The 13553-nt window shown below is 54.2% G+C and overlaps 1 protein-coding gene across 4 annotated transcripts; it reads right to left on the minus strand.

The window, feature by feature from the left end:
• Window positions 1-430: 430 nt before the first annotated feature.
• Window positions 431-10732, minus strand: HOXA11 (homeobox A11). 4 transcript variants are annotated; one of them, XM_057504608.1, is made up of 5 exons: window positions 10622-10732; window positions 4893-6037; window positions 4164-4722; window positions 3312-3420; window positions 431-2780 (listed from the first exon to the last, which is right to left on the minus strand). In XM_057504608.1, exons 2-5 carry the CDS (start codon window positions 5031-5033, stop codon window positions 2591-2593), a joined length of 999 nt encoding a protein of 332 aa, XP_057360591.1. In that variant the 5' UTR covers window positions 5034-6037; window positions 10622-10732; the 3' UTR covers window positions 431-2590. The 4 variants fall into 4 exon arrangements, with proteins under 4 accessions (XP_057360591.1, XP_057360590.1, XP_036753394.1 ...); XM_057504607.1 differs by lacking the exon at window positions 10622-10732 and having other exon boundaries at window positions 4893-6661; XM_036897499.2 differs by lacking the exon at window positions 10622-10732 and having other exon boundaries at window positions 434-2780; window positions 4164-5027.
• Window positions 10733-13553: the final 2821 nt, after the last annotated feature.

Consider the following 13553-nt stretch of genomic DNA (forward strand, 5'->3'; position numbering starts at 1 on the left):
CTTGGGATACTTTGGTTAATCTTTAACCGTCCCAAAGGAAGTCTTTCCCTAAACTCTGGGCTGCCCTACCCACCCCCTCCCTGTCCCCCAGGAGAGTCCTCGTTCACCTCTGTGTGTCTGTCAACCTAGACATTCATCTCAAGGTCTGTCCCACTCTCTTTTGAGCTCGATTTCCCCAGTCGCGCCAGTTAGACAAATACACAAATAAATAAACAAAGTGGGGCCTGGGGTCTGGGGCCTCTCTCCAAATTCCATCCTCTCTTTGCCTCTGGCCCTGCCTGGGTGGCTAGGGAGAGGGTGGGATGAGGGTGGGGTAGGAGTGGGGTGGGGGTGGGGTGGAGAATGGGGTGGGCAACAAAAGGCTCTGGCCTTTCTGCCCTGCCCCTCAAGGTTATGGGTGATGTCCAAATTTAAGGCAGAAGTTCAAAGGCAGGAAACAAAAAGGAAACCAGCATCTTTCTTTCCCCAAAGGGAAAATGCAGCCTCAACCAGGAGCTGCACGAAAAGTGCCTATAGAGACCCTGAGTCTGTTTTCTGTACCCAGACAGGTCTTCCCTTTGCTAAGGGGATCCCGGAGCACCTTAGAGTGGTCCTAGTTCAGGTCCCTCGGTCCTGATATGAGCAAGCTTAGCCTTGGATCAGACCCATTGGCCACCTCCAGCCCCAAGTTTTACTCCCAGGGCTGGGGTCAGCCTGCGAGGATGAAGCTCCATATTGCAGACCTTGATATATCCCATTCCTGGGACTCCACTTCCCAGAAAAACCTGGCCAGTCACCTTGACTTCCTAAGCCTGACTTCTAGCAGAGTTAAATTCTAAGTCACTTCCCCACCTCCTCAGGGGCCTGGTAACTTGCCCCTTTCCTAGTGTGTGTGTCTGTGGTGGGGGGATGATGATGATGGGGGTGCAGACATTTGGCAGTAAAAGGCCACCAGGGAGAGGAATGTCACACACCAGGGCCCAATACTCAAGTTTCCACAAGTCTTTATTTTCCTTGTGCTCTGTCACCTGTATACATGCTGCGATATACGGGGTGACTGCGAAGGGAGGACAGGCCAAAATAGCCTTTAAAACAGAGACCCCAGGCACTTCTTAACACATGGAGGCAGAGGAGATTCAATTGGAGGATGCCTGGCTTTCTTAGCTGAGGTCCACAGACCCTGGTGGGCCAAGCTACTTCAGAGCATCCCCTTTCCAGACATTGTAAGAAATTTAAAATACCGTTCCCAGCGCCCTTCCCGCCGTCTTGAACACCCGAAAGGAAATCAACTAATGGCAGAAAAAAATGTATTCAAAGAAAATAGGTTATGGTTCCTTTATTTACAAGTCGTTTGAACACCATCCCTGTATGAAGCATACATTCAAATATTCTTAGCAGTGAGTGAGTTTAACCGTGGAACACTGTAAACAGATAGAGCCTTTAAATATTTTCATCTTTTTTCCCCCTCTACATTGCATCTTTTAAAATTCGCTTTGGTTCCTGCAGGGAAATATATATATAATATAATATTTATCTTTTAAAATAATTCCAAATTGCTCTCCGGCTCTTGGAAGGTCACCGGAAGCTTCTAAGCTCAGTTCTGGGGTGGTAAAAGGCAGGGTGCAGCGTTGGAACCGGGTGTTTTGAGGGACTTGAGCCCTTCATAGCTAGGAACCGGGGGCCAGGCCTGCTGCTCCGCTGAGCAAATCCAAGTTTCAATCAAGTGTGGCGGAGACTTTGCCAGGCTGCCGCACTCCACAGGCATTTCCTGCAGGGATGTTGGGGCCAGCGGCCTGGGAGCAGCCTCTTGGCTTTTTGATGACTTCCACCTCGGGAACAGTCTGCTCTGCAACCAGGCTCTGGGCCTGATTGGCAGGCCAGGTCAAAGACCCTCATTGGGAGGAAAAACTAGGTGGGCTGCAGGAGGCGACTACCAGAAGTTCCGGCTTGGGACAGTGTGGTGAGTGGCTAGGAGAGGTGGAGAGCCACTAAATGACACCCGGAATAGTAGACTTTCTTCCCTCAAGGATCAGCAGCCCTCTCCCACCTCGTATCCACCTCTTAGTCCAGCAGTCTTTCACACTAGCTTTGGAAAGCAGCCCCATTTCGGATGTCGAGGAATCCCTCCCCTTCCTCCCTCTCCTGTCCCCATGCTGAACTGGATTTGGAGATCGAATAGCTTCTTGGCGCAGGAGTCCTGGGGGTGAGCAGGCTCCATGTGGAGGGTCCTGGGCTTGGGTCGATCTCCAGAAGCCTGGCGGGGGTCCCAGTCCCTGATGGAGACCACACCCAGCCTAAAGCTCCTGAGTCTCCAAGACTGAACCACCAGGGGTCCCAAACCATTCATTCTCACAATGAGAACTCCAAATCCAATTGTTAGGAATAGTAACAACAGACGCCCAAGAGAGTTCCGGCCACCTCCTTCGGGGCTATCTCTGGGTAGCCACCTCCCTCTTGCACACCTCCTTTCTTCAAAAGTCACCATGTGTCTTGACCTTGTCAAGGGCAAAATCTGCATATAATCTCATGTGTAGGAAGCCCCCCACCCAATTTCAGCTAGCTAGAGCCTTAAAGGAGAGGGTTGGCGGAATAGTACTGTAAACGGTCTCTGTTAATTTTTTTTTCCTTCATTCTCCTGTTCTGAAACCAAATTTTGACTTGGCGGTCGGTGAGGTTGAGCATGCGAGACAGCTGCAGGCGCTTCTCTTTGTTGATGTACACACTGAAGAAGAACTCCCGCTCCAGCTCCCGGATCTGGTACTTGGTGTAGGGGCAGCGCTTTTTTCGCGTGCGTTGGCCACCTGTGGAGGAAGAAAGAAGCAGGTAGTGAGCCAGGTGTGGGGGCTGCAATCCATCCTAGAGTCCTGAATGGAGGAAAAGGGCTGCTCCAGGGACTAGAGGCCCGGCCTAAGCCAAATCAAATTCTCCCCAGGCCCCAGCCTTCAGGCCCCGACTGCCGGCTGGGGACAGGCTGCAGGCGGAGGCTCAGCCCCAGTTAAAAGCCACCTCCCTAGATAGGCCCCCAGGGAAGCTACTCCCTCTGCCCCCAGAGCAGAAAGGAGGGCTCCTCACAGCAACAGGCGAGTTTCTGCCGCGGAAGCCGCTTTCAAAGCAGCCGAGTGGGGGTTGCCGCCTGCCTCCAGCCCCGCCAGACTAAACAAACAGCCGCCTGCGGACATTTCACCTTCCAGCACCTGGGCGGCGGGTTCCCAGGGCAGTAAAGGAGGCCCCAGTTCCAGTCTTTCTGAGGCTTCGGCCGGGACTCGGCCTTCAACATCTGGGGGCAGCTGCCGGGTCTTTTGTCAGCCTGCGTTCTGGCCACCAGCTCCTACCTCTCTGAGCAGCCTCGCGAGGTGAGGAGGTGGCAGCCGAAGCCCCCTACCTTGGGCTCTCCCTGAGCACCAAGGCACAACTGTCCTGGTCCCCGGCAGGAGAGGCGCACTGTTTTACATAGGGTGGAGGGGAGAGAGGTTTCCCAAAGTTGCGGGCAGGCTCCACTTGCTCCCCTTTTCCATAAAATCCCCAAGACCTAAAGTAAAAAACCCTGCTTTTGACAGATTAAATAACAATTTTGAATAACGTGCATTTGGACAGGAGTCGGCACGTAATTGCCACCACGCCAGAGGAAAATGGCTTCCTTTGGACAAAAAGGCCAACTTTGGGTTAATTTGTTTCTTTTAATATATTGCTCGAGCTAAGCCGGCTAGTTTATCTGTTAAACACGCTCCTAGCGCCATCGTTAAACAGCCATGCCTTTGAATCCGGGCCGGGACTGGAGTCCCAGCGCAACACATGGCTTTTATAAAAATCTCCGGATTACCTCGCTATCAAAGGTTCCTGGAACCCTTGCAGGGGGAATTTACAGGCCCCCACCTCTGGCTCCCCAGCCCTGAGTTGGCCCCGAGCGGGGTCGAGCTGCCGGGCTTGGGAGCTGAGAAGGGAAAAAAGGGAAAAAGGGAGTTGTTTTTTTTGCAGGCATGCCTTGGCCGGTGGGTATTTCACGGCCAATTTCAGCACTCGCCACGTGATCCCGCCTTTTATAACAAAGTTTTGTTGGGGGAAACCTAAAGGCCCTTCATAAACCTTATATGCTTATAAAACAGCATATAAAAATTTAACAGCGGTGCTGCGCTAGATTTCCAACTCCCCTTTCATAAAGCGCAGGGCGCTGCCTTTATACGTACTGGAGCCGCCGGCCTTGTCCTCAGTGTGGCCGGAAGACGACTCGGGGCTGCTGCTGCTCTCAGGGCGCCGCCGTCGCTCCTTCTCCTCTGCTGCCGCCGCCTCCCGGCAGCCGCCGCCGCCGCCGCCGCCGTCCGAACTTGAAGTTGCCGGAGTGCCCGTGGCCGCGGCCGCCGCCGCCGCCGCCGCCGCGGACGTCGCCGCGGCCGCCGGGGGCCCCTTCTCGGCGCTCTTTTCCCCGGGGTAGTCGGAAGAGGCGAGGTTTTCCGGGGTGCCGTAGGCCGTCTCAAAAAACTGGTCGAAAGCCTGTGGCAGGACGCCGTTCCTACCCACCGTGCTATAGAAATTGGAAGAGACAGCGGGGGTGGGGTGGTGGTAGACGTTGGCCGAGCTCTTGGCCAGCACGTCTCCAGGCACGCCGGCCGCGCTGGGCGCCTGCAGGCAGTCTCTGTGCACGAGCTCCTCCGCGGAGTAGCAGTGAGCCAGATTGCCGCGGGGGTGCCATTTAGTGGCGGGCTCAATGGCGTACTCTCTGAAGGTCACTTCGCGCACGGGTTGGACCTGGGGCAGGTTGGAAGAGTAGGAGTATGTCATTGGGCGCGAAGACGGGGTCTGGGGCAGAAAAGAAGGGAGGCTGGAGAAATCTGGACCCGAGACGTAGTAAGTACAACTTGGCAAATACATGTTAGAGGAGCAGGGACCACGCTCATCAAAATCCATCATTGGGCTACCTTGGGCTCTCCGCAGTAGCCGAGCTTAACATGATTCTCCACTGCAGCTGCCTCTTTGAAGCGGATCGGTGAAGTAGAAATTTGGAGACGTAAGCTGACGTGGAAATCTATCCCCATCCTTAGCAGGGAGGTGCTGGTCATGTGACCCGATGTTGAAATTGACAAGCTGCGAGCTAGTCCCGGCTTTTTTTTCCCCCCTTTCCTTCCCCCCTCCTCCTCCCCCGGCTTCCTTTCTTTGTAGCCACCTCAGGGGAAGCAACAGATCGTCACTCGGTGTTCTCACCGAAAGCACGTAATCGCCGGTGTAACTCATGTTGGCTTGGGGGCCTCCCGGCGCGCGGCGAGGCTGGGGTGCGCCCCCATGCCACTCGCTCGTGCTCAGCTGCACGGTCCTGGCCCTCAAGTGCGCCGAGGGCGATGAGAGAGCTCAGCTCCTGCCACCCACCACTCCCCGGGTGAGGGATGCCACAGACTGGGGGTGGCTGGGTGAAAGCTCGTCGCTGCGTGGCCCGTGCGTGGTCTTGGAATCTGTTCGCCTGGAGGCTCGCGTTCGCACCTCCTTCTTCGCTGTCCCCCTCCCACAGGCTTGTTCTGGGAACCATCTCTTCCTTCGACCCTGGCCGGACCCCTTTCGGGGCCAGGGTTTGCAGCCGTGGATGTGCCTGCCTCGTGGCTTGCCCGATTTGCACGGTGACTTGATTACACGCTCGCATTCATGGTCACTTCCGAAGCGCTTTAGTGCCTTCCGTCCCTAAACCGCCAACAACCAAAGCGGCTTCCCTCGCGGTTTGTCAGGGATATTCAAGTCCCGGAAGGGCCTTCGTCTTACCCGGGATCCACCTCCCCTACATCCTCCCTGCCGGCCTCTTCACCCTACCCCTTGCCCTTGGAGAAACCCCCTCCTCCTCGTTGCCTGCCGGGGTTTGGAATCACGCGGCAGAGCCAGAGGCGTGGGGGCTGCGCCGCTGCGTACCGGTCGCCCGCCTGGCCGCCTGGTCTTCTGGAGCTGAGGACTCGGGAAACCATGCAGTTGAGGCGAGCCTTGGGCTGCTTTAGAGGCGCTGACATCCGAGGAGCCTTCTCCTGGGTATGCTGCACCTTCGGGGAGTTGAGGGGAACACCAGTCTGCTAGAGGAGCTCCAGAACTGTAGGGAGAGTGGAGACAGTGAGGAGAGGGTGAGGGCCAGGGAGCTGTGGCTGAGGAAATGGTAAACACACCTCCCCTCCTTCCTTGCAAAGCCTTAGAGTCGGGGATGTGCAGGGCAGAAACTCAGAAGGCTCGGCGCATTTCCTGCTACTCATCCTACAGAAGAAAGCGGGAAACAGAAACACCAAAGAAGAGATGTGCTATCCAAACTTCCAGTACCTTGGGTGACAAAGATGCCTTGAAAAGGCTGGCTAGGTTTGAACTAAAGATACAGATGGGGGTCATAGTGGCGAGTGTGAGTCTGGCTTTCTTGGAAAGAGAAAAAAAATTAAGGTGGTAAAAAATGCTCACCATCCTGCACAAATAAGCGAACCATGTTTGGGAGAATCAAAAGAAGAGGGCATGGAGCCGCCAGGCAGGGCCAAGACCAGGGAGGGGCTCTGCCGTGAGGTGTCCCTGCACCTATCTTCTTGGAAGGAGCTGGATGCCGCTGAAGGCAAGTTGGAAAATGAAAAAGGATAACCTTTCCCTTTCCCCATTCGGGAAATAGCTGAAGGTATTTATATATCTTGGAGAGATTTAGAGTATAAACTCTAAGATCTTTTGGTATTTAAGTGTCAACATCGATTTATTTATTTATTTATTGCTGAGCTGACTGTAACTGACTCAATAACAAATCTAATCATGTATTGCACTGGAGAAGAACTATTCTCATTATGTATTTTCTCCAAATGATGGCCTACCATTGCATTTGAATACCCGCTGTAAATATCAGTAATATCGAGTAATTACTCTGTAGTGGAGTAAACTAATTTATTAGCATTAATGTTTATGTGGCTCCTCTCTCTCCGCCTTTACAAGGGTAGCTTATCACAAATCAACCTACTCGGACACATTGGTTTAATGAACTCTTTATTCAGGATTTTCTGCAAGAACTTTCATACCCCTTAAATCCCTGAAAGCTGAACTTGAAATTATTTGTGCATCTTCAGCTTGACATAAATGTCCACTGTGGCTGTGCAGAGGGCAGTAGTGGTGTGAGAAGATCTGGTGGGAGGGAAGGCTGTTGGGGAAAGGTAGCTTGAGACCTCCTAAAGCTGGGAATCACAGTTACAGGATTGCCCTGCAGTGAAAAAACTTAAATTTCCAGCGGCGACCATCAAGGCAAAATATTTATTTCTCCACAGCATCTCTTTCTTGGAAACAATATAAAAGGAAGAAGGAGAGGTGTGTGACCAGCAGTATTTGAGCCATTTTCTGACTTGGTTTTGATTCTGCCCAACTCTCTCAGCAGCCCACCCAGTCCCCGCCACCAGACCCTCGAACAAAAGGAATGCATGAGGGGCTTCAGTGACTTTGCCATAACAAAGGCGCCACCATTGCGGGGCTTGCCCCGCCCCTGGGTGAAAGCAAACAAATTCTTGCACTTGTATTAGGGCTTTTAAGCCTATAATTGAACCCGGGAGCATCTAGGAGAACCGAAAATAGTTCTAGACAGACCTGGGGTTTTATAGAAGTTTTGGCAGTCAACTTCAGCTTGTGTCTGAGCAGACTGGCTGCTGTGACCCGCCAGTGGGGGACACCAGGATGCCTCCCCCAACCCCAGTTCCTAATTATATCATTTTTCCTCTTGGCGTCAGGGAGAGGGGATCCCTGAAGAAAGGCTGGCATGGAGATGTGTGCCGTTTTGCATAACCAGTACCCCCTATGTCCTTGAGAGCCAAGCTGAAAGGGTGCCGGCAGGTTTGGATCCCATGGGTGTCTGCAGGAGACAAAGGCAGATTCCCGAAGAAAGGCTGGGGCAGAGGAAAGTGCTCCGGGAGCGGCTGGCAGGGTGATTTTTGAAAGCTACATGGAAACAGGGTGCCAGGAGGGGCTTGCAGGCTGAAAGGGGGTGGTGTGGGGGTACTGCCATCAAGATGGATGAGAAAGGCTTTTGATGCCAGGAAAAGGGAAAACGCCTGGAGTGGTGTTTCCCAGTAGGGACAGGAAAGGGTGCTCAGATCCCCAAGGCTGTGCGCTCGCTGTTCTCGGCTTGGCCTGCTCCTCTTGCCCAGAATATACTGGTTGGCAGTATGAATGTTTGGGGTGGAGGGGAGTTCAGGGTGGGTGCAGCTCTGAGGATCAGACCAAATCTTGGGGAAGCAGGGGAGGCAGGGCTGTGGGTCCTTGGTTTTTACTTTGCCCTAAGCCTAATTGACTCTTCCACTTTGCAGAAAGCCCACTTGCTGAGATGAGCCCACCAAGCTCAGGGGAAGACCCAAAAACAGGGCGAAGGCTGCCAGGAAAGCCAAGTCTGAGTTGCATTTCTTGAAGAGACAGAGATGGGCAAGGCTGTGACATTGGGCTAGAGACTGGTTTCCCAGGAGTTCTTTTTCAGGAGCTTCATAACTTGGGACCATCTCCAGCAAACAATTCTTCAGCATGTATTTCCTTTAATCGTCAACTCGGAGCACCCCGCACCTCCCACCCCCGGCAGCTAATGCAAGAGGCCAAAAATGTTTTGGAGGAAGAAAAACAAAGGCAGGAAGTGGCGGCAGCCTGACAGTGCGTGTGTGTCTGTGGAGAAGGGAGGGAGCCATTTCAATCTCTTGTTTTTCCAAACTTCAAGGTCTAGGCAGACATCGAAGGGCCAGTCCCCGTTGCTCTCCATACAGCATTTGGAGATGGCCACCGAGAGAGGAGAAGGCCGACGCCCCGCAGGCACGCCACCCTTGTCAGGCAGAAGTGGTTAACGAGGCGATTTGCTCAGCAAAGCAGACCAAGCTTTCCAAGGCTTCATTTAATTTGGTCCTAAAGGTGGAGAGCCTGGGGGGTTCTGCAGCACCTTCTGGAACTTCCTTGGGCAGGCTGAGTGCACCCTGGCAAGGATGAAGCAGATGCTAAGCACTCCATGCACCGACCCAAGCAGGAAATAGGAATAAAGTGTGTCCAGGTGCCTTGGCCCAGCACTGCTGCCTCCGCTTCTTCTTGCAGACCAGGGGTCTGGGCAGCAGCTGGAGGGCACCTGCTGTTGTGCCTGCACAGGGTAGCCTTGGAGCTGTTGTGAGCACCTGGGCAATGTGAAAACTTTTGGCTAGAGTTGTTGTGCTAGGGATGTTTTCCATCACACTCATTTAAGGGACTTGAGCTGAAAGGACTGTCACTTGATAGGCTGCTTAACACTCTCTCCAAGGGAGGATAGACCTGTAGGCTCGGAGCATATCCAGACTCAGGGGATCTGAACTCCAATTGGCCTGCTGCTAGGCGGCCCTCTTCTCTTCTTGGGGCTGGCTTGGGCACTGGCAGTGACTCATTGTTCCCCAAATCTGAGACTCTGAAGACTCCAGGGCCTGCACTTGTAGCCCTTTGGTTGCTCAGTGTGTAGTCCATAGCATGAATGCCAACACCAGGCTGTCCTATCTCCCTGCATCTCTTGCTTGCCTATGTCCCACCCTGCCTCTTCCCAGCCAAGTGTCCCCTTCCACAGCCTCCTGCCTCTTCTGATGCCTCTCCTAGGCTGAGCATTAGCTGAGGTGCCACTGGATGACACCCAATGCTCAAGCACAGAGAAGGGACTGTTGGGTTCCTGACTCTTCCCCAATTCAGGCCTTCACCAACAATCAGAACTGGCTCTCTCACCTCTTCCTTCTGAATACTCCATTTCAAGGCCCTACTGTGCCCTTTCTCTCCTTTTCCCCCTTTCACCAACACATCCTCCTTTTCTTCTGGGGACCCAGCTCCTGCTTTCCTAGGCCTGGAAATCCCGGATGGCAGCCTACCTAGAGGGAGGACTCAGGCCCACTTGACAGACCAAAACTCACTCTCAAAGATCTACAGTTGTGGATCCCATCAAGGCTGTGATGAAATATCAGGAGCCCCCACCCCCACCCCATTACTACTAGATGGAGGCAGGGGTTAATATATCCCCTTGTCTTGGTGAGGCACACACCCTGCCCACAAACTCCTCTATCCTTCCCTAAAGCACAAGAACAGGTAATACCTTGAACTTGACCTTTTGCTTGGTTCAATCTCCATCACAGGTTCAATCCTCCAAGGTCCCTAAACATTTGAAAAAGTTCATATCCTTCCTCCTGGCCACTGAGGGGAGGGGCATAGGGCTGAGCTGGGTATCTCAGATACTCAAGCAATCTAATTATTATTTAGTTTAGTGGGTCCCAAACTGATGGGAGAAACAGTTACTTCTTTTGAGAAGAACTATTTTTATTGCTGTGGACTCATTAGGGGTTTTCTTCCCCTACTGAGTGGGAACAAATGGGGGTAGAGGGAACTGTGAAGTCAAAGCATCTGCCTTCTATTCTCTGTAAAGCTTCGGCCTAAACGGGTTTCCCCAGCCAAGTGTGTCTGTAACAAAGAGTATAAAAGAGGGCGGCCCAAACAGGAGGCCAGCTCTGGCCCTCAGGGTTTTGGTCCCTAAGCTGTGGCTCACAGGAAGGCCCCATGCCCCAAGCTCCAGCTGCCTCCCAGTGCAGTTCACCGAGCTCCTCTCTTTCTACTCAGCGGGAATCGATGGATCACATTCCAGATGAGAAGTGCAAACCTCTGCCCAGTTCAACCCTGCCCTAGGGGTTCCCCCACATACCCTGCCAGGCAGTTGTGCAGCGGTACACATTCACAATCTCTCTGGCAGGTATACCCTTAAGGCCGTGCTCCTCATGATCAGCCCTAGGGATAAAGCCCAGCTTCTCTGTCATCTGTGAAAAAAAGATGAAATCATTTGCAGGGCGTCTTTGACTCACCTGGAGCAAAAATCTCAGAGGCAGACTGGACTTATGCTATTTGTTGACTGCTAGGCCTGATGTGGTAACCTGGCAGGCAGACTGTGGGCAGAGGGAGGGGGCTCCCACCCCTCCAGAGCACAACGAGGGGAATCTTGGGGCCCAAGAGTCAGGGATATTTACCTTTGGTACAGATTTCAGGCAAGAGAAGAGCATCAGAGGTCTCACCAAAGGCCTATCATGCAATGAGAGAGTGGACCTGGACTCAGCGACCTTAAGAGACTCCAATCAGGGTCCTTGCTCCCCCGTCCTATTCCTGGCCCCCCTGACATGGCTGGCCATGCCCAGTGCCTTGTTTCTATGTCTGTGCTCCCGAACTGGCATGCACTGCTGCTCGCCCAGATTAGGTCCCCGTGGGCTCCGAAGTCTCCAGCACCCCGCTCTTCCAGGATTCGACAGACATAGTCTGGGCCCCCCCTTGGTGAGGAAACTGCTTTTCAATATGGCTAGGGACGATGTAGTTGGAAAACGAAAGAACCCATGCCTCCAGTTCGCGATCCCTAGCTCTCAGAACATGCATGCTGCCGGTCAGTGCCGCGTCCTGCGCGTTCCTGAAACAGCCGCCGCGACCGGCTCTGACAGTGCGGGCGTCTGTGGCGCCGAGGACTTGACCTTTGCGACGCGAGGGGAGGGGTGCTTTCTGAGCTGCAGGGAGGCGGATTCTGCCGGGTCCGGGATTCTGCCGGGTCCAGCCTCTCCCACCCAATAGCAGCCTGGACAACCCACGCCTCCTGCGCCGCTCACCCCCTTGTCCCCCTACGTTTGGTGCAATGTCCACAGACCCTCAGCCCGAACAAAGCCCCCAGCAACGCTCTCACCAGCTCCTTTGCGAGCTCTTGCCCTCACCTCCCCTAGGCCCAAAGGCTCAGAGCTAACGCCAAGCGGTCGAAGGCCCTCCCCAGAGCTCTCCTCTCTCGCTTGACCCCAGCCGCCCTCAGCCAGCGCCAGGGTACTCCTCTGGGTGCCAGTCCTGCCCTGCCGGTGCCGACCGCCCGTGCGCGGGACCCTGGCCTCGGGCTGCGGGCGGCGCCGGGGCCTACAGACGAGGCAAACGGGGCCCAGGCGCGGGGCGCAGCGAAGCCCGGGGCTGCTTTCAGGCCCCGGCGGAGACCAGGACGGCCCGGAGCACCGGATTCAGCTGCTCGGGTCCACAGCGTGCCCGGCTCGCTCTCCGCGCCCTCGCTCTCACCCCACCCCTCAGCCCGGAGCTCAGAAAGCGGAAGTATTTGGTAGCGAAAAACACGATTTCTTTTCAGCCCGTCTCAGAACCCCTTTTAGAGAAAATGCTCCTGTCAAGTTTTATTTCCCGTGCAAACTACCTTCCACGCTGCCAAGAATTAAGACCGGGAGAGATTAAATACCCGATTATTCTCTTGGGGTGGCAGGGGCGGGGCGGAGAAGGGGATACCCGCACAAAACATTCGTTTGAATCGGCTTGTCCTCATCAAATAACGCCTGGAGAGGGCCGCGAAGGCCCGCTCGGGCGACGGTGACGTCAGCCTGCAGCTGCGGGGCGCCTCTGCGGCGCGGTCCCTAGCCCTCCAGAGTCCGCCTGGCGCGGGCCTGGGGGGCCAGGGCCTTGACCTAGGCCTGTGGTCCTGCTGCACGCCTCCGTCGGCTCGCCAGCCGTCCGGCGAGGCCGGCTCTGGGAGGGTTTGGGCCTCCATTTTGAGCACAGGGTTCACAAGGGAGCGGGGCCGGCTTTGAGCCTCGCCTCTGTCCCCGAGGGACGCGACCTCGGGCGGCTCTGCAAGTCGGCAGCGGCGCGTCCGGGATCGGACTCAAGCCTGCACCTGAGGGAGCTCCGCGCCGCCGCACGCCCGCGAGCAAAGGTCCGAAGCGGGCAAAGACGCCGTCCTAATTCCTGCCGGGAGGACCCAGCTCTGCAGCGGCGCGACTGAGCCGCAGAAATGGAATCAACTGTGGCAAGGCCTTGGCTGCTTTAGCGGAAGAATTTGTGCCAGCGTCTTTTTTCTTCTCTTTAAATTCAAATTAAAAGTAGTAAATACACTTCAGGCATTCGTTGGCGCTAGGTAGATGGGCGAGGATGGAAGCAACTCACCAGAATGAGGGTGTTTTCATAAAGGATGAAGCCGGCTGCTTTACCCGGCGGCCTAGCAAATGAAAACGTATTGTGTGCCTGTCCTAAAACCTAGGCATAAATCCCCCCAGGCCTCTTGGGTAACGCTACATCTTTGCTTATGAAAAATGGGATGTGAGCAACTCGCGGCACGTTTCTCTGATTCTCCAGGTCTTGGGCTGCTGACACGCATTCGATCAACTTTAAAGGAATGCGCATAAATCAGCAAGCCCCTAGCGTCTCCTCCGTGAGGTCCGCAAATCCGGAAGGGCGCCTCTGAACCCACCGTGTCTGGGCGGTAAGCAGTTGGGGCGCAGCCTCATCTCACTCCGAAACGCGGCAATTCTCAGAAAGAAAGAGAGATGCCGCATTTTCACCAAACCCTCCAACTACATGCAGCAGGGTGTATAATATGCACATACACTATACGGTGAAATCTATGTCATTAAACTACACGCACATGCATATATCCTCCTTAGTTGAATTTCGCTCCCTTGTGAATTTTTAAGAAAACATTCCAGTTAGGTTGAATTTTTTTTAAAATCACGTCTCTTTCTTGATTTTTTCTGTTTTCAAAAAGAATTTTTTAAAATGGATGGCTTCAGCTCTGCATCAAGCATAACTAGTAGTGAAATGCAAAGTGACATTTTACAATC

The sequence above is a fragment of the Manis pentadactyla genome, chromosome 7 (genome assembly GCF_030020395.1).
Source record: "Manis pentadactyla isolate mManPen7 chromosome 7, mManPen7.hap1, whole genome shotgun sequence".
Taxonomy (NCBI): Eukaryota; Metazoa; Chordata; class Mammalia; order Pholidota; family Manidae; genus Manis; species Manis pentadactyla.